The 25943-nt window shown below is 37.0% G+C and overlaps 1 protein-coding gene across 6 annotated transcripts in view; it reads left to right on the top strand.

Annotated features, from left to right (window-relative positions):
• The window catches only part of PARD3B (par-3 family cell polarity regulator beta), a 399577-nt gene that overhangs the window by 180605 nt on the left and 193029 nt on the right, over positions 1 to 25943 (top strand). For all 6 annotated transcript variants that reach the window (XM_068685930.1, XM_068685929.1, XM_068685927.1 and 3 more), the window contains 3 exons: positions 13877 to 14062; positions 20241 to 20411; positions 23426 to 23555. In XM_068685930.1, the coding sequence (XP_068542031.1) occupies positions 13877 to 14062; positions 20241 to 20411; positions 23426 to 23555 (487 nt within the window). The remainder of the gene's footprint in view (positions 1 to 13876; positions 14063 to 20240; positions 20412 to 23425; positions 23556 to 25943) is intronic.

The following is a 25943-nucleotide window of genomic DNA, read 5'->3' on the forward strand; positions in this document are numbered from 1 at the left end:
TATCTCTAGTGCTTAATTTCCCCCCCCCCCTTTTTTTTAAAATGTGAACATGAAACTGTTCTTTTGTGTCTCACATGGTCATAGGAGGACTACACCAATGTAAAAGTGCTATCTGTTACATACGTGTTTCCCCTCAAAGCTGGTCATCTCTTTGGTTGCCTCTTCCTTATCTTGATTGATGGCTTTACTTGACCTTTCATTAAGAAGTTCTTGGGATAAAGGAAGGACAGCATTTCCTGCTTTTGTCTCTTTTTATCTTCTCTAAAGAACGCTTTTTTCTTAAAAGGAAAAGCAAAAGGGGGGAAGGAGTCATTTTGCTTTAAGACTGTTAGTCTTCTACAGAAATTCTCCAGTATGTTTTCTCACCAAACATTGCTAATAATTTTCTTCATGTTACCTTGTTATCAGTTGGACCTTGCTAAGGTAAGGGTGTCCATTGCCTCTGGTAGGATGAGAAGCTGGAGAGGAGTTCAGATTCTGTCCTGTGAGCCCTTCTTTTGTTCATCTGGTGCCTGTTTTTTCTTGTAGTAGAGCAATCTTAACAAAACTATTTTTGTTCTCCTTTTCCTTTCTGATTGAAGATTTTTTAAGGAGAATAACAGAATATTTTTCAGCCCTGTCATGAGTTAATTGGGCATTCCTTGTCAGTAGTTTCCAAAGCAGATAAGTTAGATAAGTTTGTCATTGTAAGGCCATGTTTTGGAACATCTGAAATTTGGAGTCAGTGTCTGTGTAGATCTGAGAGAAATTTCTGAGATTCAAATACTGAATTAGCTGTTAGATTTAGGATTTCTTTTCATCTACCGTCTACCATCTTCTCTAAATGCAAGGGTTTTTTTTTTTGTTTTTTTTTTTTTTTTTGTAAAGGTGACTCTTCAACAGGTTTTTTTTTTTGTGCTTTCAAGTTATAAAACACATTACTTGGAAAGTGTACTTTTTCTAAAGCATGTTTTCTTTTTTTCTCTCTCCTTTTCCCCTAGCATTATACATTATTCTTTTCTGTTGTAGTCCAAATTCTCCTGGGAATCACTGTAAAGTACATGGATATAGCAGGCTGGGAGAATCTAAAAGCAGTTTGTAATTTTTACCTTCCACAATTGCCTGCTATTAAATTTGGGCCTCCACAGCAAGGATTAACTCCTTTTCAAAAGGTGACTTACTTCTGACTGGCATGATTGAAATCTAGCCACATTTATCATGTTGGCTTGACCTTCGCTTAGATTGCTTTCTTTGCAAAAGAATGATGCACAGAGTGATGGCCCTAGCAGAAATAGTGATGGTATGTGAATTCTAATACTATTTTGTGTTTCTTGTTATCCAAACCAGATACAATCTAATACAAATGTGAGTTACTAAAATACATTGGATAATTTTATGGAACCAGCCCTTCTAAATTAAAAAGCCTTTTAGCAACATCTGTTTGGTAGCTCATGGCAAAAGTATGGGTTAACATAGCACTAAGCTAGCAGATGTTGATACTAACATGATGCTCGTTAAGATTCATGAGACATCTGAGAGTAGTCTTAACAAAAATTAAAAATAATAATAATAGTAAAGTTTAGCTTTTTTGTTTGTTTTCAGCCTTAGCCATGATATTACATTAGGCTAATCCTCTACTAGCTCAAAAGTTACAGTGCTGTTTTGATCAAAGAGAAAAAAGCCAGCATTTCAAATGTTTGTTTTGGGAGGGAGAGGCAGTGGATAATCCAGTATTTTTCAAGGACAGCTGCAACAGCATGCACAGGCTATGTAATATGCATGCAGAGTTTATCTAAATACATGGAAGTTTTGTTAATGCTTGGCAATAATAGGGTAATTGCTTTATATCAGACTTGTTCTTGACTTGAGCAGTTCTCCAGGGACTTGAATGTAATCTGAGGAACTATCTTCTTTAGATTCCTTGTTATCTGTTGTAAGGAGCTGGAGAAGTCCGACTAGTAAATCTGCCCACTTCCCACAGCTTCCTCTGGCAAAGATGCCTCTGGTGCTTGGACCCACTAGAGACTATGCACAAAACTATATTGAGCATATTACTGCACTAGAACTTGGTTCCTACATTGATTTCTGTAAAGAATTTGACAGCTGAATGGGCACAAAGCAAATAATGTAACAAACTAGTGGAGGATGGCATTTGGTCATGTGGATCTGTGGTGATATAATATGACTTCACCACATCACAAAGCTGCTGTTTGGTGAGAGCTTGGTCTGGTGAATACTTTCTCTTCCTTAAGTTAGATGAGAAAAGAGTGAGAAAAGAGTTTGGGAGTTTTGTTACTGTGATCTATGTTGATGAATTGCTAGGAAGTAGAAAAACAGAGTAACAAACCTCTACCACACCAGAGGAGAGAGGTATGATAGGGGTGAGGATGAATCAGTGTTGCAAACAACATTATTAAATTGTAGAGAATTATGGCTTCAGTTACACGAGCTCATGCAACATCTGAGAATTGTACAGTTACATTGTTTGCACATAATGAGGAAATAAAACAGGAAACCCAATCTTTGTAGTGTTGTTACTGCTTAAAAAAAAAAAAAAGAATAGGAGGATCTAATGAGATTTTTTTTTTTGACTGAAGCAGATCAGTGAAGTAGAATTTGGACCAACCACAGGCTGTCCTCCTTATTATCCAGTTAACCAAATGTTCCTTCTAATTCATGCCAGCTGTTGACAATGTAGCAGCTGAGTAGGGAGCTGATTCCAAAACTCAAGGGAAGATCTTGATTCACTTAATTACAGCAGTCTACAGAGTGGCCAGTGATTAGTGCATTCTGTGAGGTGCATTTGGATTTTAAACTGTTCAACAGTGACTGTTTTCTGAAGGATGACTAATATTACAGAGAGAAACTGTCTTAATGGGTTTGGATTTTCCAGCTCTTATCAAAGTAAATGGAATACACATCAAACTGTGACTACCATTCCACTGTGTTTTGAAAGTACAGTGTTTTGATCATGTGCATCTTGTTCTTTCTCTGGGAAAAATGTATGATCTGAAGGTGCCATTTCTTTTAATAATGATATAAAGATCACTTCTTCCCTTTCTATTCCTTTATCCCTATATTGGTAAAACAAGCAAAGCTGCTTGAATGAGAGCAGCTCTGGTGTAACCCATTCTGTGCCATGGTCCTATGCAATTCTTGGAGTCTCATTTTAGAGATACGTTTTAAAAATTCTTTTTCCCTGAGCCTTCAGACCTTTGGATATTGTACACATACACAGAAAAATACCCAGGTGTTGCACTTGCCATAAATAATATAGAACTGAAAATATTTGGGAGCATTTGTTTTTGAAGTGCATACATGGTATAAGTTTTGCATATACCTTACTTGCTTTATAGATAGCTTCAACTTGCCAATTTCAGATGTAATCATAGTTTCTGTAGTTTCTTAGCATATTCTCTGATCCTTGACGAATAATGGGGGAAAGGGAAAAAAACAGTATTTATACAACAAAAGCCAAAAGAAGAGCAACGTATGTAATGTAGCTGTTGATCTTTAACTCCAAGTCTCTTTTATACATATATTGTATAGGATTGAAAGAATCATGATGAAAGGCAAGTTCAATTAAGCATTTTTTCCTGCTCACTGTTTGATTAACTTTTATGTTTCAGTGTCCTACTAATTAATTCCTTCCACTGCCTTGAACTTCTGTGCCTGAAGAACTCGTTTGCTTCAAGTGTTGTCCTTTTTTTTTTTTGTTTTTAATATTCAGAGCTTATTTTCTATTACTTCCTTCTAATTGTTTCTTGCCTTTTTATGTGCAGGAAATAATAGATGAGATTTCAGCACAGACTTAAGCAGTTTTGCACCTGTTTTTGTAGGTCAAACCCATGTTTCTAATGCCTGATAAAACAGAAACGGTCAAATAATTTCAGTCACAAAATGATTCCAACAAGTACCAATTCTTTGTTGTGTTCTCTATTCAAAGGGAAAAAGTCTTTCAAAAACTAGGTCAATATACGTATTTTGGATTTTAATAACACAGAAGATTCAGTCCCTGAATTGTTCTGTATAATGAAGAGAAAGAAATAATTAATGCATATGGCATTTTCCATCTTGAATTACTTTATAAACAATATAGATAAAGTTCTGTGTTTTTTTTTTTCCAATAAATTTTTCAGAGAAAGTTTTTAATTTGGGGGTTTTAGATTTTATTTATGTAGATTAGTTGAGAAATCGGTGCAGACTGTGTCTGTGAAAATATATCTTCAGAATGCAAAGATTGTGTAGCACAGTCCTCAAAGGTTTTCAGCTTTCATTGATTACGTATCTGAGAACAGATACATAATCTAGTTTATTGTAGTTTACAGTATTGAAAACTATGGACTGAGGCATAGCTGATTATTTACCTTGCTTGTAGTACAAGTCGATAAGAGACAACTATTTAGAAGGAACCACAGCAAAAGGAACTTGACCTTCTTTCTTTTCACAGTGAAAACAAAGGTGTGACAAGAAGTATCCCTTCATTTTCATCGTTTCTGGCTTCTAGAAGAAGCCAGAAATATATTGGCTATCTGGTGCCAATATAGCTACCAACAAAATTTACTGTGCTTTTCATCTAGTGATGAGCTGCAGTGATGTTACTGCATCTGAGTCAACTATTGCCTTCTTTGTCAAGCCCATCAAATTATTTTGACCTAGCAGTATTTTGGTTGTCAGATCCCAGTCTTACTATTTCCAACAAATTCAAGGAACCTTAAAAGGGTGGTCTGAAAACTATGGTCCTAGCACTCATTACCTGCAACAACCTCTGATGCTTGTGGGTAAAGTAAAAAGTAGAGTGGGGGCAAATAAGGAGAGAAAAACGTGTTACTACTCATGCCAAGGGGTAATGTATTTGCTTACAGGATTATTGCCCAAGATATGTAAGTGTTGAGGAATGCTGCCTCAGAGCATTGGGAAAGGAATACTGTTGACTGGATAGCATCAGTCTTAGTTGTGGTATTGTCCGAAATGGCTTGGCAGTTCACTTAAATCTGTGAAATCAGAATTAGGTATACATCAGAATAGAGGCAAAGAAAATCTATCTCTTAACAGAAACTGAATCATTATACATCTCAGAATCATTCAACCAGACTTAGGGTATTTGCATTTCATAAAAACAAAGTCTTTGGGCAATTCTTAAATCTTACTGGCAACTGCAGTACATTGCCTTTTACAAGGGTCACTGGACTTGTTCCATATACCATATGAAAATTTTTAAGTGTCTCTGCCTTAGAATCCATGAAAAAAGTTTTTCTAGGACTGACTTAATGTAAAATGTGTGCATATGGAGTTTGAAGTAGACATAAAAGTATCAGACTACTTACTACTTTGTTTATCATCCCTTTAAACAATAACTAATAAATCAAAATAAACAATTAAGATTTGCATAGCACAGTGTTGTGAACTGTTTGCCTGCAGTATATTTCAAAGGTACACAGGAACAGCAGTGCTAAATTCACCCTGAAAATACAGTGTAGCTTTCCATCTTTGCAAGTGATAAGATTTTCCAGTCTAACCAGCAAGGTAACTTAACTGTATAAGGATCCAGCTCAGTAGGGTGTTTGAGCATATGACTAACTTCACATCTAGGATGGAAATTGGAATTTTCACAATGTGGTGTACCTTGACTGAGGACCAAACTAGTTAATTTTTCTCTCATTTCCTACAGTTATGGAACTTATAATGTTATGTGAAACTGCATTTTTAAGGTTGAAGAGCAGTGCCACATAGAATTACAAAACTGTTTTGCAAGGACAAACCTTTTCCTTGAGTAAAACTTGCCACATGATCTTGAATAGGCATATCAAGTGATTTGGAGGATCTCCATTTTTTGGAGCACCCCGACACATCAAATAACTAAAATGAAATGCAGTGTATGTGCCTTGGGTGAAGAATTGAATCTAATTTTGTGAGTTTTCAAAGGTCTAATTCTAGAGGGTCTACGTAATTCAAAACAGGACCATTCTATCTAATATGACATGAATGTGTAGTGTATGGCATTAATTTAAAAAGTATCCAAGTACAGAATAATATATCTTCACAGATTTGCTGGTTTTGCTGTTTGTTTTTTTTTTGTCTTAGGATGTGCCATTAGTGACCATTTAGTTTTTATTGCAGTGTGGAATGCAGGTGATTTTAAAGATCATGATATGAAAGCATCTGTCTGAAGACGGATACATGCAACAATGACTTCAGTTATTTACTAGATCGTGACAAGATTACAGCAGTGCATTAACTTAGAGTATTATTATCAAAAGCATTACTGGATATCTATGGCAAAATACAGTGTAGATTTTATATTGAGTCAATGAATGAACTGTCAGTGAAGTATTTCTTAATTGTGCCTAAGCTCTTGAAAAGAATAGAGAGAATAGTGCAAGTATCATCTTTTCAAGCTTTTCTGCCACTAACAGTTATGCGGTGCCACAATTTAAATACCGCTCTTTAGCTTTTACAGGTTTTGCAGAAAATAATTGCAAAAGCATGTAAATGTCTTACTTCCTTCATAAGCCTTTGAAAATAACCCTCCTGGGTCTCTTGCCTTTTGCTCTCAGCTCTGAATGGCACTCCAGGGAGTTGGCATCTCTTATCAGAAATGAGCAGCCAGGCAAGGGGCAGCCAGCATATTGAGAGACTATAATAGCATGTTGGTCAAGGGCATCAGACAGGTACTGAAAGGTCTCTTGTTGTGTTAAACAAATGCTATTTCCTTCCTGGCTTAAGTGGGAGCTAATTTTTTTTGTAAGCTTCTCTTTTGGCAAAAGAACAATAGGGATAAATAAGGCAACCTTTCCAGTGAAAGATATGCATTAGATTATCATAAATCCACAGATAAAAAGTGCAGTGGTCAATGAGAACAGGCGTGGTTAAGATTAAATAAAAGGACTAATTGAAAATGGTGTCCCATGGCAGACAGAGGATTGACACAGTATTGAATAGATACAACCAGGGACTAAACAGAAGGGGGAAAAATACAGTTCATAGTACTTTTTTCAGAGGTTATAGTTCTGTTTGTACTATGACTGTGCAGTTTTTGTGTGTTGTGGGAATAAGAGAAGGCTAAAAGTATATTTTGTCTGTGCTTTAGAAGATTGGGAATTGGTTGGAGACAATTACATACCAATAAAATTTTAGGGTGCTTTAGGAATCCATTATTATAGCCTTTTAATTAAGAAATCGGAGACCTGAGGTAGAGATGTGCTTCTAAGAATTAAATAAAATTGTTGGCAGAACATCATTTAATCAAACGTATCCTAAGATTCCTGAATGAAGGTTTTCTATCTGTTGCTGAATGTTTAGTATGTATTATTAGGTTTTCTCCTCTTAAAACTAGCAAAATGTGTTCTCTCACTTTTCTCTTACCTTCATGTAAACTCTTCTGAACTTTTCTATCTGTGGTAATTCAACATATGTCAGAATTGATTTTACTGAAGTTTCATGCAGATGTCTAGGTAAATGAAAACATTCCTGTCCTGATTTTCTTGGTGAGGAATGGTACCTGTTTAGTTGGTTAGCTCCATTCTGTTTAATGGCTGAGTCTGGGCAGCAAGTGGAAAGATTACTTCTTGAACTCCTTTTGACTGTACTCTGGTCTGGGGGGAAAAAAGTACAAAAACAAACAAACAAACAAAAAAAGCATTGGAGAAAGAGGTGAGACTGTTGTCTTCCCTAAGCAGTTGGGAGCACTCAGGAACTATGTTGAGTGCTGGATGGTGCAGGAACTGGGACTGTGACACAGCAGGGAACACACATGGCCAGGCTGCAGAGGAAAAGGCAGGTGTGTATCAGAGCTTGTTGCAACAGAGGAAGCCATTGAAAGCTGACAGGCTATAATTTAGCAAAGCTGAAGGAAGGATCCCCAGAGCAAGGATAAAGTGAGCAGTGGAGATTGATTTTTCAAGTCTTTTTTTACTTTAATCTGTTTCACTCTTAAGTACGTTTTATTAATACTTAGGTGTTGAAAATCTCTTTTGCTGTCTACAATGTACCCATCTTAAAGGAAAAGTACAGGCCAGTCTATCTCAAAGCTCTCTAGCCATCTTGAGGTCTCATCACTTGGCTATCTGGAATTTGATTTATATGAAAATTTCTCATTTATAATAGTATCATCGAATTACTTGCCTATGTCTACAGCACGTTTTTTTTGACTGGGATAGAGTTAATTTTCTTCATAGAAGTTCATATGGTGCTGTGTTCTGGGTTTGTGATAAAAACAGTGTTGGTAACACTATGCTTTAGTTGTTGCTGAGCAGTACTTACACACAATCCAGTGATTTTCTGCTTCTCATGTTGCCCCAACAGCGAGCAGGCTGGGGATGCACAGGAAGCTGAGAGGGGACACAGCCAGGTCAGCTGACCCCAACTGATCAAAGGGATTTTCCATGCCACATGACACAGTGCTCATCCATAAAAATTAGAGGAAAAGGGAGCTGTTTGCTGCTGTTGCTTGGCCTTGTTTGGCTGATGGTGAACAATTGTGTTTAGCATCATGTGTTTTCTTTTTTGTTTGTTTGTTTTTCCCTTGACTTTGTTTTTCTTTGCTGTGGTGTTCTCTTGTTTGTTTTTCAACCTGTTAAAATGTCTTTACCCATGTGTTTTCCAACATTTGCCCTTCTGATTCTCTTCCCCCATCTGGCTTGGGGGCAGTGCAAGCAGCTGTGTGCTGCTTAACTGGGTACTGGAATTAAACGAAACACAAAAGCAGGGTATGACTTCAGTGATATACTATCATGAAATTTCTGAACTGCTGAACTATGATAAATTCAGGGTGGAAAATACACAACATGATTGTTGAGTAGGTAAATTATAACATTAAACTGTAAAAACCTTTTCCTGGTCCAGAAATATATTTGTGTTGTAGCTCATTTCATTCATTCTGTGTTTGAGTGAATTCAAATTCTAGGATAATCCTGAGGTAAGAAATGTTTCTAATAGAATTTGAGGCTTAGTGCATTGGAGAGGATTTTCTTTACCAGACCATAACTCAGCTGATGGAGTTTGCTCTGTTGTAAAGTATTGATGTCTTGGGATAATGTTTTAGCAACGTCAGGGAAATGGAGGCAGTGGGAATTCAGCTCTGTGAGTCACTAGCAACATTTAATATTCATATCTGCATATCTAGGAACAGGGGCCATCACTCATGAAGTCAGTTGCCCAAATGAAGCAGTTAAGTGATGAGCTGTTAACTTAAGGAAGGCTGGAGCTCTTTTTGGTTATCATTGAAAAGACACTCCTTTCAAGAGCAAATGAAGACTGCTAATATTAGGATAATAATAATAATAATTGGAAACCATTTAGTGAATATAGGACGAAATAAAACTTTTGATTCTGTTATTCCCTTTTTTCTCCTCTGTTCTTCCTCCTTTTTGTTTCCATCCACATTCTCCCACAAAGAAGAAAGGTTTTTCCATCCTGTATTTGTACCAAAGAGTCTTCAGACATCATGGACTGAATACACAGGCATTTGCTGTCAGATATCATACAATGAGTAGGGTGTGAAAATTTTATGTGAATCAAGACAGTTTACTCACTGTTTTTAGATGTGTGTCTGCTTTCCTGTTACCCATGCCTCTGAAATCATTGAAATGTTATTCACCCTTGCTCATGCGTAACAAACTTTTATAGTACTATTACACAATGTTCAGCATTACTTTAAATCAATGCTAGCTGGATTTTAGGGTAAGGCCAAATATAAGTATTGAAAGGGGAGGCTTTAGGATAATTTCTCTGTGTTGAACAAGGAACACGTTGTGAAGGAATGTATGGTAGATGAGCAAATTTTCCAGTAATGGGTAAAAGTAGTAGTTGTTTAAATTTGCTGAAGTTTTTGTATGATAAATATTTCTCAGAGAACTGTAGCAAGGGAAATGGTGGTGAAATGTTATGTATTCCAAATTAGTTTCCTCTGTTTTTCTTAGAATCTGAGTACTGACAAAGATTTACTGTACTTGCCTGGTGTCTTGCTGAATACGTCTTGATGTCTCCAATTTGATAGATGACATGGCCAGGCATGCAGGCAATGATCTTGTAGGTTATTAACAAGAGCTAATGCATGGGATAGTTACATTAAATGAAGTTGGGAACTGTTATAGAACATTGAACAGCTTGTTACTATTTTTCAGTTACTCTGCTTTTAACAATTTATTTTATGAAAATTTAAAACCGAACTCAGTTATGCTGAAAAGCTACACGTAATATTCTCTCACTCTGTTTATAGTGGGAGGCTTCAAATCACCACCTCGTCAGTCTTTTTTCCCCAGATAGCAATGGCAAAAGTTTTCTTTGAGACTCACCCAATGTGTCCTGGCCTGCTACTAAAATGAGGTATTTCTTCATTCAAAAATTGGCTCCAAAGAAAAATGAGAAAAATTTTAAAGTGTTTAGAAGATGACTGTCATTTTTTTAAGGCTTTTTATCTCAGGGTTAAACAAGATTTTCATTGCTGTCCTCTGGACTCCATCCAGTTTGTTTCCTGATGCCCTGAGCTGAGCTGAGTGCCGCCACGCAGCCTGTGCCCATGCTGTTGGAAGGGGACGGTGTGTGGCCCCCTGCAGCCGCTGCTGCTGCCAGGGCCTGGGGTGCAGCCAGAGATGCACAAGTGGTGTATGACAAGCAATAGTACAAATGGGAATGCTCGAATTTAAGTTGATCATCCTAATCGATACCAGACTCATCTGCCTGGTTTATTTCATATGTTGTCTTGACGGGTGTGTATAGATCTTGTCATCTTTATCTTAATAATATTGTATTAACAAATGCTTGAAGTGCTTAGCCTAAAATTAGCATACATCTTTGAGCTTGAAGTGAAACATTTAAGATGATTCTGAGAAAGAACCTAACAAAAATTATATATGTTTTACTTGACAATGTAGAACCTGTTGACTTGTGTCACCTCTTCCTCAAAAACTTTTTTGCATAGTAATGGCTTTTTGTGCCAGGGCTTAAATTCAGCCATCCTCATTAAAATCTGATCTGAACGTGACCAAGTTCAGTTTTAGATAAACTGCAAGTTTGTACTGAGGTAACATTGTAAAGTAATTGGACAGCTGTGGTGAAGGTAGGCATGGGCATGGAGGGCCTTTACGGCCTGTGGCAACAACCCCCCAACACTGCTCCCATAGTGGTGCTGGGAGTGACTGAAAAGCTGCGTTATACACACAGGAAGGCCAAGAGTCCGGTGTAGGTGTTGTGGATTAAAGCAGAAGAATAGACCTGGAGGTGCCTTGGCCATAATCAGCAGGATTTTAGTGGCAGGCCCTGTCAGGAATATCCTGACAGTTCCCTGTCAGGGCATGCTCCAGCACGAGGCTTCTGTGGGCTGTAAGAGAATCTCTGCTCTGCCATGGAGCAGCTCCTTCTCCTCTTCCTCTGTTCTCTGACCTTGATGGATGCTTCTCTCTCTTTCTGTTTCCTCCTCCACTCTCTGGCCACTATTTTCTTCACTTTGCCACCATCTTGGGTGAGGTGCTCGGCTGTGCCCTGTGGTGGGTCCATCCCGGAGGCTGTGTCCAGCACAGGGCAACCCCTGGCCTCTTCTCACAGAGGCTGCCCTGCAGCCCCCCACACTACGAACACTTTGCCAGGGACACCTTGTACAGCTCTTTACAAAGTGAATGACAAATTATCAAAGGTCCTTTATTCACCAGGTCTGCTGCAGAATTCCTAATGTGCAGAATTCCTAATTCCTCTTCTAGTAGTGCACCTTGGTGGAAGGGATGACCTCTCCTGTTCAGAGGGCAGAAGCCTTTCTTACAAATCTCAGGCAGTGTACAGACCTGTGCTACAGGAAACAGTAGCCCTGTTCTGTTTCTGGCTCTGCACATGGCCTTTAGGCTGCAGGATAGCAGCACACAGGAACTGCTTACTTAGGGGACCCAGTAAACTAATACATAAAAGTCTGTCCTGAAGGACTGCCAGAGATATCATGTCAGGGACCTTGAGGAGACCTGAGAAGGATTTCCTCTGTCCGCATCCAGGCAGGATGTGCAATTTCAGTAGAGTTCTGATCTAAAAGTTCTAAATCAGCTGACGAGCATATGTGTATTTTGAAAAACAAAAGGTAGAGCACTAAAATCTTCCCTCCAAAACCATGAGAAAGTTTAAATGCTTGTTAGTAGGCCAGTAATTTTGTCTTTCTCCTTGCCCTGATTGTTCTGAAGAAAGTCAGAGCAAGAATATCTACAAACCATTCTGTATTGTTCACACACATAAGTACGAATTTGTAGTTTTCCAGGGATCGTGTTCAAAATGTGTCTGCATCCACAACTGAAAAACAAAAGTGATGGATTTGTAACATAATCGTCTACTTCTGGTGAGCAAAGACAAAAGCACAGATGAGTAGCACAGGTATTGGAGATGAGCATCAAGACAGCTATCAGTGTCCGTGCTGTCATTTTTATATTTGGCAGTTAGACAAATTGTGTTGACTTAATACCATGTAGTTACATTTCAGGAAGAACACGAGCATGATGTATTTTGGGATTGAGGTTTACAGTCCTAGCTCTCTGGGTCATGTGGTCTAAACAGTAGCTGCTTCTCATCAGTGAAAGGGCATCTGAAACAAATGCAAGTATACTTAGTGGTTACTGTTTTTCTTTGTTGCTGTTGCTTTAAGATTTTAATTTCTGCTCATAATAAACTAAGAATATATGGGATTAATTTGGCTGCTGAGAAAGCATCAGTATTGCTTGCACTTTTGTTGATAATTACATTATACTTGTATGTGTTGCAGCTTAGCCCCTAGAAATGATTCTTCCTCATTAGGTAAAAGGAGGATTGACCCAGGTAATACTTCCATGTGGCCTCTGCATGATAGTTGAACAGAAGACTGATGCCTTTGAAAATAGACCGCAGTAATATTTTTCAACTTGTGCTTGTCTGTGTATTCCCTTTTTTATTATTATTTTTTTATGCTACTGTTATGAAGAATAGAAAATGTTCAATCAACAAGCAACATAAACTATTCAATTGTCTTAGAGTTATATGGAGAAGGAAGTGTGGAATACAATTTGATGTGATTCATAAGGTCTTTTTGCACTAATATCTTCTATGAACACCTTATAGAAGGTTTCTTTTTTTTTAGTTTTATTCTATGTAGTGCCAGTACGAATCCTTCAGGCTAGAATTTTTTTTTCTTCAATCTTACAATTCTAACTTTAAAAACAACAACAAAAGCAACCAACAACAAACAACCCTACAAAATTGCAGGTACAGCGTACAGTAAAAGAAAGCTCTTTCTGATCTTCCCAAGCTGTGGACACTTCACTTTGCAGTCTTGTAAGCAGTAATCTAATGTAGGAAAAATCTTTAGATCAATCTTTACCAGAGGGGTAAAAAACTTTTGGGTGGAGTAAAAGTATGCACAAAGGGAGTTAGTGCAGAATAAGTTATTGCATTTTCAATTCTCACCATCGCTTTTGTTACACCAACTTCCCTCTGTAGACAGTTTTAATGGGGGGATAATTTTTTAAGGATGTAACTCAATTTTCAGAGGGGAATTGAATTTAACAGTACAACTGTCATTACAGTTTGTGAGCTGCATGTAAAGACGGTGAGAGTTTTATGGCTTAAATTTTTAATGCAGCTGTGTTTAGAATAAGTCTTTATTATTCTGCTGCAACATCAGTTTTATATCATGTGAAACTAAGCCATTCTCCTTTATATTTAAACATATTGCTAGCTATTGTTAAAAATAACATTTTTAAGCCGCATCATGTGACCAAATGCCATCTAAATGTATTATTGGTTGTAACACAGTTTCTTTCAGTTACTTTATGGAAAATAGGACTATTTCTTGTTACATTAACCTATGTATACAACTAGTTTATGCATTGTTTCTGTGTCTCCTTTTCACCTGTATTTTCATCCTTATTTTCACCCTTATTTTTTCCATTAGAAAGGAGAGCCAAACTGCAGTGTTCTTTCTCCAGAAACCACAGAACAGCTGACCTTTGAGATTCCTCTGAATGATTCTGGCTCTGCTGGACTTGGTGTGAGCTTAAAAGGCAACAAATCTCGGGAGACTGGAGCTGATCTTGGGATTTTCATCAAGTCCGTTATTCATGGAGGTGCTGCTTTTAAGGTATGGAATAAACAGATCAGACTGGTTTCATTAGAATTTTGGCAGTTGTATATTTGGTCCTGAATCTGGCTTGATAAGTCTTCTGAGAATGAGTAACTTTTTGTCACTCACTCCTTTAGGTGAACGGCAAATCTGATGTTTTTTTCCAAGATTTTGGTGTCATGTGCATGGCAAGGCTTTTCCCAAGGAAAGTAAATGGAAGCAGATGTTGTGGGGCATTTAAATACTGTAGGAAGGGTGGGGAGGCTGAGGCTGTGTAGTTAGGAGGGAGAGGATGCCTCCCAGCTACCCCACAGCTCGCAGAAGGGAATAGGAAACTATGCTGCTGCTAAACCGTGCTGCTAGTCTCAGTGACAGTTAGATATCTACATTTATCGTTCAGTCTGCATTGTTTTCGGTTTTCACCAAGTGATACAGGCAGGCACATCAAAGAATGAAAAGAAAAATTAATTTACAAAAAATAATAATTGGCAGTTCTGTGAGGTTAAGAGTTATGTATTTAATTCGTACTGGTAAAAAAAACCTAGTTCACCATTTGCTTTCTGTTTTATCCAAAATATTTTAACCATTGTAGTCATTGTGACTTAGCTGAGCCTGGCATCAGTTGGGCAGAAGTTACCAATTGTTCCTGAGATGGACTGAATTGGTAAGGGACAGTATTATGAAGTGTTCTGCTCCCTCTGTGGACTGTACAAAGACTGCTGTACATTTCTGATTGAAAAGTATTTGAGGTACTTTCTAAGTTTTAGGAGATCTGTTGACAGCATTGTTTTTTGTTTTTCAAATAACAATTGGAAAAAGTAACTTTCTTAATTATTTAAAACAAAGAAGTCTTAGTTTCTGGGACTAGTATAGGTAGCTGTTGTTGATCCATAATGTATTTTTTTATCTCTTGTGTTATCTCAGCAATTCCTTGCAGTTCTCTTTTCTGTAAAAATACCTTTTAATTCAGTTTATGTAAATTCCTTTGCTGACATTAGCCTGCTGAGTAAGACAATTCACAGCATTAAAACTTTCATGATCATCTATTTACAGCAGCTGGTAAATAGCAGTAATCAAGGCTTTAGCTTTGATATGAATGTTTAATACTTTCACGCTCCTATTATTTACCTGTCCTAGTCTCACAGTTATTTCAAAGCTTGGGTCTTCTCAAGTGTAACAGAGTCTGGCACATGCAGTGCAGAACACGGTGGTTAACTTTAGGGTAAGTGACAAGTGAGTAAACTAATCTACTTGGTGTATATCAGAACCGAGTTACGGTGCAATTGGCCAAATTAGAGCTACATAAACACAGTTTACATGTGTGTCTGCTGCAGAGTACAACTCGCTTTACCATGAAAATGAGTCTGCTCTTCTTGCTTTCCCAGCTCTGTGTTCCTTGAGTCATTGTCCACAGCAGTTGCAATGCCAGCGTGTCACCATGAGCAAACTCATTGTTTTGACTAGCAAGGCTTGTGGAGCCATGTCTCAGCAGCATTAGTGGGCTCGCTATTATTGCCATGTCAGAGATGCATGAGCCAACTCTTTCAAATGTGCTCTGTTTACCACTCTCTGTTCTCCTACTGTTACTCCCTTTAATTTTGGCTTGAGGGGGTCTGCAAAATAATAAAGCAGGGCTTCCTTGCGCCTGTCTAGGTAAGTGGGCAGCTGGCAAAGGTGGTCACCATGACTGGAAGAATATTTTGTCTCGTGATAAACTGCAGTCCTTTGACCTATTCCCTATACTCCTTCATAACTTTTTCACCAGTTGAAACTGCTTAGTGATGGGTCTGAGTGGGTGCTCCAGAGCAAATGAGAGAGAGGCTGAGGCTCTAGCTTTAACCATGCAGTCGTTTTGGCAATGTGTGGGTAATCATGGTTTATTGTTATGCATTCAGAAAAAACAGCTGTCTTTCTCCTGTCTAATGACCTTTATATAGAGCAAAACATAATCAGTGGGTATTAAGAATTAATAAAATTTCTTATATCAATTTAAAAAGTGTGCATACAATTGTGCATAAATATTTAAATGTGTTCTTATTGTCCTTATTTTTAAAAGCCTTCTAGTAACAAGTTTTTAAATACAGAGCCTTTCTTTGCAGCTGGTAGTTGTCCAGAGCATTTTCCAATGTTATTTCATAGTAATTGTCTCTGAAATTAAGTATTATGGATTTAGGCATGTGCATTTGCTTTTCAGTGTATGAAGTATTCTTAGGAAAGTATAATATGGGGAAATCAAAGTGACAGGAAACTCATCTCAGTAAGCGTTATTTCTCAATTCTACATTTAGAGTTTAAAATCTGCTCCAATTTCTGACTTTGTGATACTGTTAGGTGCTAATATAATGATATTGGGGATGGTGGGGAGGGAGCAGCTTTTTGTCTTTGTCCACACAGCCAGCACTTGTTTTCAAAAGAAAATATAATACACAGAAGATGAGCCACGTTTTTTTCATTGCTGTAGATGGTCAGTAAATGTATAAAGGTTTTTGATACATTAAATTTCTTTTGCTGAAGTGTGCTTTTTATAATGAAGATTTATTTATAAGATACAGACAATTTTGAATGGCTACAGTTATCAAGCAACAGACTTTCTGAAGAGAGGCCATCATTTTTAGTATTTTTTGTTTTTCTTTTTTTATTTGTTTTGAAACATTAACAGATTGATCTAGCTCTGATCTATTACTGGTATTGCAAAGCTCAGTAAGGGATTTGTGAAAAATGTAAGGGAAATTTTTGAAGTATTTAATTTTGTACTTTAGGATTTATTTATTGTGTGCTAGTTAAAGATTACAGAAAATACCAACCATTTCTTCAGTCACACTTGCTACAGTAAGCCCCAGTGACACTACTCTGGCTACAGAACCCAACAAAGTTAAAAATGCCTTAGTATTCTTAATTGCTATTTTAATGCTGTATCCTAAAGGATTCAAATATGGTTACTTTTGCTGATTGACTCATTGTGTCCTGTCTTAACCTCCTTTTGCAATTTTTGAAGTGTCTAGTTTTCATCATCTGTAAGAAAGGGGCTACCAGGGTTCTTTATATATGTAATTATGCAGAGCCTTTCATGTGAGGAAAACTGAATGTTTAATTGAGCTTAAATACATCATCTTTCCCCACAACTTCAGGGGTTTCAGCCTTGTTCATCTTGAGACATCTTGTCTTTTCACTTGAGATGAATTCTTGATTATTGATTACCTGCTATCTACTGCAGCTGTAATGCAGCAGAGTCATTTTTAGAAAGAATGTCTTCAGCATGTGCATCTGTTCCAATCAAACATGGTGTATCTTGAACTTCCTTCAGGTTTCTGAGTGCTAGTGCTGTAAACATTGCTTGTTGTGTGCAGTGGATGGTGACTTGGATAATACTAATAAAGGCTATCAAGGAGTTCCTTTTGAGAGAAATACCATTGATGTGCTAAGGGAAATAGCTAGGTATGCTTTGATTAAAAATATAACTCTATGAGGAACATAGCTTTATATCTCCCTGCTCTACTGTAAAAGCATGAAAGTCTCATCTCTGAATATGGTAGCCATGTGATGGTAGGTTTTACCCCTTGCTGTGACTCTTTAAACAAACTGCACTCGTTGAATAAGCTAGGGAACAGTAACTTCACGCTTTATTAGAGTAGCTCACTTGCAGTTTCAGAGATGGCATTTGAAAACTGTTTTGCTGAAATGCCAAATGTTGTTTTTCTACTCAGAAGCCACAAAGAAACCTACCTTTCAGAGATGAAAGAAGAAATGTGTTAAAACAACATTTAACTTGTTTTGAGCCAAGCAGATTGTCTTGCAGTTCAGTCTTCTAAACCAGGCCATAACACTAGTGATGTGAAAATCTGTTTGAAAACTGTTTAAACATTGTGTTTTGGTTTTTTTTTTTGGTTGTGTTTTATTATTATTATTTTATTTTTTTTTAAAGCAGCAAAAAGTTTTCTGTGAAATACTTTCTACCTGAGCATGTTTGAAAACAGTGTTCAACTATCTGCCAGTTCTACCTTGTACAGGTGGCTTTGCAAGAGTAGTTTATCAGCATTTATTAACCATGTATGCCTTTTTTTCACAGATCCTAAAAGTTTAATTTTGAATTTAAGTGGAGCGTGTTACAGAGTGTAAAGAACGGAGATGCATCAAAAGTTCAAAGAACCGACTCTATTAAAATGTAAAGAAATAAATATAAAGTTTCATACAAAAGTATTATAAGGGAAATTAAGAACCAAACCAATTCAGAGGTTTGACTGCAACGATTCATTTATAGTCACATAGTCAACAAATGGAGCCATGAACAAGGAGCACTTGCCCATGTATTTGTATATACTTTAGTAAGAAGCTTTTTGAGATATTTACACTAGTGTTTATCCATGGAAAGGGGATAGTAATTCAGGAGCCTCTGGGGACACGAGGACCTGTAAACTTTCAGTCTTACACAAACTTGCAGAAATTAAAATCCTCTTTCCTCAAACTCCTGTTGCCATGAATGAGTCCATTCATTTCAGCAAATTTTGATAGAACACAAAGGAATTACAACATGTGCAAGTAATAAAGCTTTCTGCTCAACAATGTTAACTCTTCTCTCCCTAAACTTTAGCATATGTGATGGCATCATTTTATATGTAGAGAAAGGGTGGGGTTAACCTATTGACTTTGGTTGTATGTAGATTTATATTGGCATGAAACATTCAGCAGAGAGGTGGGAGAGGTTTCAGTATCCTTTCCAAATGGTATTGCTGTTTCCTATTCTCCATTCCCATGCTCTTTCCAGAAAAGCTTTATTTCTATTCGTCCTCCTTCATTTCATCTTCCAGTTCTGCCTTTCCATCTTTTTGCTCTTTGTGGTTTATTTTTGATGCTGCTCTGTGCTCCTGTTCTGCAGCTCTGTGGGACCTCTTTCTATTCAGGCTCTGCTGTGGTAATGTTAATGATACTGAGTTCCAATAAAAATATTCCTTCAGCAAGCTGCGTTTGTCACAGCTCCTGTAACTCACTTTAGCACAAATGCCTTAGACTTGGCAGCGATAGCAGAATAGTTAATTGAACATCTTAGTGATAGAAAAAATAGAAATTGAAAAGTATATATATTTTGGATTACTCAAATGCATGAAAAATGTAAACAATTCAGATGAGTGCCTTATGCAGAGTGTATAATGTACCTATGATTGAATCAGATTCATTTTAACCTCGGTAATGTTCTTCTGTGCCAGTTCTTCTTTTGCTGTTCTTTCTCCACTGCCCTTCTGTATTGGATTTCTTCAGTCTCTTTCTCTTTTTTCTTTGAGGTCTGATGCCAACCTGATAATTGTGAACTTGACAAGCTTTAAAAGAAACTCCTGTCTCTTAATTAAATAGACCTTACTTTCTTGCTAAAGAGGGAAGTCTGCAGCACATGCTTTTATGAAAAGAAATAAACACAGATTATACTGACAATGCCAATAGGGCTCCTAAATCACAAAATGGCAACGTCCACAATTTTATTGCATCCACAAATGTCAGTTAGCCTTGGCAATGAAACTGAATGACTTTCTTCAAAGCATAGGCTACTTGATTCAGCTCAACCCCAACTTTGTTATTGGCAGCAGTTAATACATGGAACAATGTTAAAATACATGGAACAACGTTAACTGAAATACAGATACTTAATTCTTAGTGACCATTCTGAACTGACAACATGGCCTGTACGGTGGCATGGTAATTGTGACAAGATAAATTCTTGTGAGAATGTAAGACAAAAACTTCTGGAGCTGTATTTTCTTATCATGCCATAGTAACAGATAACAATGCATGTAAAATACATTGCAGTATTCCTTCACAATTGGACTGCAAATACGAACGGCTGTGGTGTGGGTCCTTTTAACTAACCAAAAGCTCCCATTTTTTTTTTGTTTTGTTTTGTTTTTTTAATTTTTTTTGGAACTGATACAAATTAAATTGCATATGCAAGAAAAGCAGCAGCATGTGCCTGTACTTCTGCATCTGTAATTGCATTATGAACTCATTCCAAAATGTACTAAATGGAACAAGAACTTGGTCAGTTAATGAGCACAACGATTTTTCTCTTTAAAGACCTGGTACTATGCAGTCTCTTGTTTCTTACATTTCAGAAAGCAACGTCTGATAATCTGCATCTTATTTCCTGTATACAGCACCTCTGCCTAATAATTCTTGATTTTTAAATTTTGTTTGTTTGTTTTTGGTTATAGGATGGTCGTTTGCGAGTAAATGATCAGCTTGTTGCAGTAAATGGGGAGTCACTTCTGGGCAAGTCAAATCACGAGGCCATGGAGACATTGAGGCGCTCCATGTCCATGGAGGGGAACATTCGTGGGAGGATCCAGCTAGTAGTTCTTCGGAGACTAGAGGCACAAACAGAGGTGAAGCAATAAATGTATCATTAAATAAATGACTTTGTGGTCTTGGTGTTTTTGCATAGAGGAGATGACCACTAAATTCTTGGTCACAGAGAGCACATCCTGGCAGAATGAATTCCTGTTTTCCTGCAGTCAGGATTCACACAGTGCTTCTGCTTGATGTCTCCCGAGTTGCTCTTCCTGTTGAGGCCAGGCTAAAAGTTGCCTCTTATCTTAATTTGCTATTTTGACAAGTTTTAGAACAAAAGAAAATGTGATCCAAAGAAGGATTAGTTAGGATTAATGAGTTGGTGTAGTTTTGAATATGTTACCTCCTCGGGGCAACAGTTCAGATACAGATTATTTTAATTTTTCTAAATTCCATTTGTTATCATAATCTCTGCTCTGAATGTGACTTGGATTTTGCTTCACTCTTGCTTTTTCATTTTCATTAGCATTTTTATTCACTCCCCATGTTTTTGTTTATGATTATACTTTTTTTTCTCTCTCACATGTGTGCATGTGCACATACATGCCCTTTCTCCATCTTTTTGTATACACAAATGTGTGTATATGTATACTGGCTGCCCAAACTACTCATCCCAGTTTTAATTTTGACACTTGAGTAAATATTTTAATAGGTTTTCAACATCTGTGTGTTCCTTAGAATAAAAATACATACAAATCGAATTGTGGTATGAAAAGTTGTAAAAAATCTCATCACAGAATTCTAAGGGATGGTTTTAAGCTTTTTATTTAATAAGCATTGCCAAAACATTTTAAAATGTTGAGAATAATCCATTTTTAAGTTTATTCAGATAAAATATAGATGAGGAGGGCCAAGAGGCTTGTAGTACAATTAACTTTTAACATTTTTCTGATAACAGATCTATCTGATTTACTACCATTATTGATTGAGAATTATATTTAGAAGAATGCTACTGGCTGAACATTATGGTCTTTGTTGGGAGGATGTTTTTCATTGGGGGGGGGGGGCTCTGTCAATTTTACTGGGAAAAATGAAAAACATTCATTACTAATTTTAGAACAATTTATATGAAAACGCTTATTTGCTTTCCTTTTGTATGTGGCAGCATTACATTATAAGGAGGAGTTTAAAAGTCCATGTTGCATTTATTATGCATTCTTGCGGTGTAAGAAGATAGCTCACCTTCAAATAAAGCATGATCTTGCAAGTTTTCTTCATTTAGTAAAAAAACAAATTTTTTAAAAAATAAGAATTGCAACACAATTCCAAGCAAAAATCAGACTGACCTAATAAGGCTACTTTTTATAGTTAAGCGTATTGCTTTGTATGTTGTCCAGATATATGACAAAGGTAAATAATCTCGACTCACCCTATGAAGGACAGATGATGAGGACTTGATTGAATCAAATTCATTTTAGACAGGAATTAATTTTTATAGGCCAGTCTTCAGGTTCAATTGTAATTCCATTTGAGTCTGGACACTGTAGCAGAAACGGATTGTTACCCAGTCTTTCCCCAAAACAGCTTCCTGAGTACTGCATCTCAGCTTGGTAGAAGCAGAATATGTTTAGAAATGCATTATTGTTTTTATTGGTCAGGACACTAATGGAGGTCTTCCGTGACAGATATGTTTTATAAGCTGAATACTCTAATTAGGCTGGTTACTGATCAGTTGTTGGGATACTGATTGTGTCGTTTATCAAAGAGCTGGAAAAGTGGATTTGTTGTTGTTAATTTAATGCTCCCTATCCCACTGAGTACAAGTCTTCAGTGTAGTAGTACTTTGGCTGCTGCAAGGCTTAATTTAGCTAGCAGTACACATGAGAAAGAAGTAAACGTGGACCTTGCAACATAAGAAATCTTATGTAAACTAAAGAATTTCCAGTAGGGAGAAGGAACATAATTGTCAGTGTGCAGCGGGTGTGTTTGTGTACAAAGCCTTTTCAAAGGGCTCATGCTGCGCTAAAAGGGAGGGGAGAATGTCGTGTGTGCTGCCTGTCCACCGAGACCAGATTTGTAGCCGTATTGTCACCATGAGCATCCCAACATTGCTTTGTGTTTTGAGCTGAGGTGCGTATTTTGCCGACTTGATTTTTGTGTTTAATTCAGGAGCTTGTAAGGCAGGTTGCAAGTGATTTAGCGCACACCTTTCTTATGCAGTGGTTTGCAGGCAATCACTTGCCAAAGCATTGGCCATCTTATCTCATTGAACAACTAAATGGTATGGGTTAGATCCTCCATGCATTTCTTCTGTAGATGTGACTATGTAATGTAATGTAAGGAATTATATACTTACTGTAACATTTGCTGGCATGATGAGCAAAAGCCAAACCAAAACAGACATAAAATACAGAAACTTTAAAGGTTATTCTGAAAACTAGCCATAACATTCTTCTGTGTGAGTTTTCAGTTTTCACTGAATACCAAGTACAGAAATGTCTTTTTGGGTCTGTCCCAGTTGTAGAAACTGTGATTATTTTTTTCTTTTGAACAACTGCTCAGGAGAATAAATTAGGCGATATGGCATGTGTTGGGGGGGGATGTCTCAAAAGAAAAGCTGACTAGAGGTGTGACAGGAGTTTGTTTAGCTGCTAGCCAGAAGACCTGCATTTGGGAGTTTGGTGTAACTCCTTCCTTGCAAAACTGCTCTAGTGTGTGATCATCGGAACATATGTACTCGATCTCTGAGAGAAGGGAACCAGCTGGCTGGCAGAAAAATACCATTGGCATTGCCCGTGTTCTTGTGTTGACAATGTCACAAGCTGCCCTCCCAGATGGAGAATTTGAATGAAGCCAGTTGTGGGTCATAAAGAAAACACTCTTCAATTTTGTGCATCACTCAGAGATTGTTGGTGCCTAGATATTGTCTGATTTCATGACCAGCAACAACAGATAGTCATTTTGAAGATGTCTTTTATATTTCACATTTACAAGTAAGCAATGTACAGCGAACACGTTACACTGTTTTTGCGTTGTCCATAGTCTGATCTTCTGCATTGTTGAACATTTAATTTTTTTAATACAACATGTGGTTATGTTTTTTCCTTAGGACCGCCTGGACCAGGGGGCTTTTAAAAAATCAGCATTTGATGGGAGTCACAACTTTGCAGCTGTTTCCCGACGAAATGATACTATTCTTCAGCAATTTGTAACGTGCAGTCCTCAAGAAAGAATACAAGGTGGTCTCTCATATTTTTTTGTGTGCTAAAAGAAAGTTGTTGTGTTTTTTTTGTTTTTTTTTTTTTTTTCCTTGAAATCCAAAGCTGCTAGAAAAGCAGTTAATTAGACTAAGTGCACACTTTGAGTCATGAAGATCCAGAGAGGGTGGGAGAGCTGACTCAGAAGTTGTGAATTAGATTCCTGGCACAAATTCCAGTTTAAGTAACAGTTTCTAGCTCGCTGCCCCAACACGTAAGGTTGGATAAAAAACAAATGATGAGTGCAAAATGTATGTTGTCAAAATGTTTATTTTATATATATCTTTAATGAGTACAAAGATTTTTTTATTGAATGCTTAGATTTATGTCCCATGTTTTTATAAGCTAAAATAATTTATACAAATTGTTAAATTCATAAAGTACATGTGCTACTTTCAGACTAAAAGGTAAAATTTGTTCAAAGGTTCGAAATACTCCCTTAATTTACAAATTGGAATTACACTAATTAATTCATTTTAAAAAAAGGCAGGATTGTACATTGTGAAAAGAAAACCTACAAGTATGAGCAAATGTAAGCATATAAGAGCATTAAAGATTGTTTATTTTCCTGTCTTTTTTCATTTCTGATGGCAGACTGTACTATCTGTCCAATTTGTACTTGGCTCAGCAAGCTTTAGATACTGCAGATTTAGACTCCAACATTGTAAGAACAGATCTTCTTTAGATCTACGTTATGTTTCTCTTGTTGGAGTTAATACTGATTCAGTAGTTAAAGGAGAATAGCATTATCCTTGGAGCTAGCCTGCCCTGTAGAGTTAACAATTGCCAGAGGATCACAAGATAGTAAACACCTTTAAAGCCATTTGTTAAAAACATATTCACGATTGCTTTGGAGTGATTGATGCAAGTGAATGGCAATGGGTAACCTGTCACTTAAATGAAGTTTAAAACAAAATTTGTGCAAGAGTTGTACTTACAAATGAGGATTTTCCAACTGTGATCTGAAAATCAGGATGATTAGTTTGTAGCACATTCATAAATCAGTGTTTTCAATAAACATATTTTTAGTTAAATAATAATGGTAAGAAAGCATTATAGCAAACAAGAGATTTATTTTTAATGGTTGATGGTGATTGGTTTGCCCAAAGCCTTTGAGAATTGCTATTCTGAAGAATTTTAGGAACAATCAGTGCATTTCTGTATGTATAAATTTAAGTTTTTCTTTCAGCATGTGATATTTATAGCATAAGACCTTACTTAACCTGTCAAGCAACGCAAAACATAAATGCACATATGACTGAGCATATTTTTTGTGGAAGCTAAAAAGAAATGGATAGGGACAGAATACTGAGCGTTCAGAGTTCAACCTCATTTTTATCTTTTCAGTCAATAATGATAATTTTTAAAAGAGGAAACTGAACAAGATGATCTGTAGATTTGATTTATGGTTATATTTTCCTCAGTAGAAGTTAAGTGAATTTATCAGGTAGAGATAGCAATCTACAAGTTACTTTGAAAAGCTGAGGGAAAAGGAGAAAAAAATGTGATGGCCTCAGAGGAGTGAGTGTGGAATGGAGTAAGGATGCTCTGGAGTGCTGTTGAGGGCTATCATCGGGGTGGGTTGGCATGGCTGGGGCTTCTGAGCCATGGCCTGGGAGCAGTTTGTAATTGGAGTCAAGGGACAATAAACAACAAAGACTGTTGTAGTGCTACTGGGAACCTCCTGGAAGTATCATTGTTCTGAGATCTCTATTAAAGATTTGGCATATGATCAGTAAATTTATTGTGGTATTGATGAAGAACTGTACAGACACTTTGAGCTGAAAGGTTGTCAAAGGTTGCTGGCAGTAGGATTCTGATCTGAAATGTTCTTGACGAAAGACACTTTGGCCCAATAATAGTCCTTCCTATTGTAGACTTATTTCTCAAATTTTCAATTCATACTATTAATTATTTTAGAGCTAATCTTTCTGCTTTCCATATCGGCCTGTTATTTATTTCCAGTCATTGGTTCTTTTTTTTTTTTTTTTTCATTGTTTTTTTTTATAAAAGACCTTAATCCTTGACGGCATCCGTAAAGGCAAAGCACTATGCTTATGCCCAACCATTTAACTGAGCTGTGAACTTCAGATTGTACGTCTGTTAAGGAAATGAATCTCAGACAGGGTGAATTTCTTATACAAGCAAGAGCAGGCCCCAGTTGGGCATTCCCACAGTGTACTGACCAGACTTTGGAGGTGGAGGTCCGATTGGTACAACATCACAAATAACAATGAAAGGTAGAAGAGCTTTTTAATGTAATACTAGATCTAATGCAACAATTTAATGACACGAGTTGTATTAGGTTTAATAAAATGTCACTTTCTTAATTAATGTTTTCCAATAAATTATTTCTAGTATCATTCACTG

The sequence above is a fragment of the Anas acuta genome, chromosome 6 (genome assembly GCF_963932015.1).
Source record: "Anas acuta chromosome 6, bAnaAcu1.1, whole genome shotgun sequence".
NCBI lineage: Eukaryota > Metazoa > Chordata > Aves > Anseriformes > Anatidae > Anas > Anas acuta.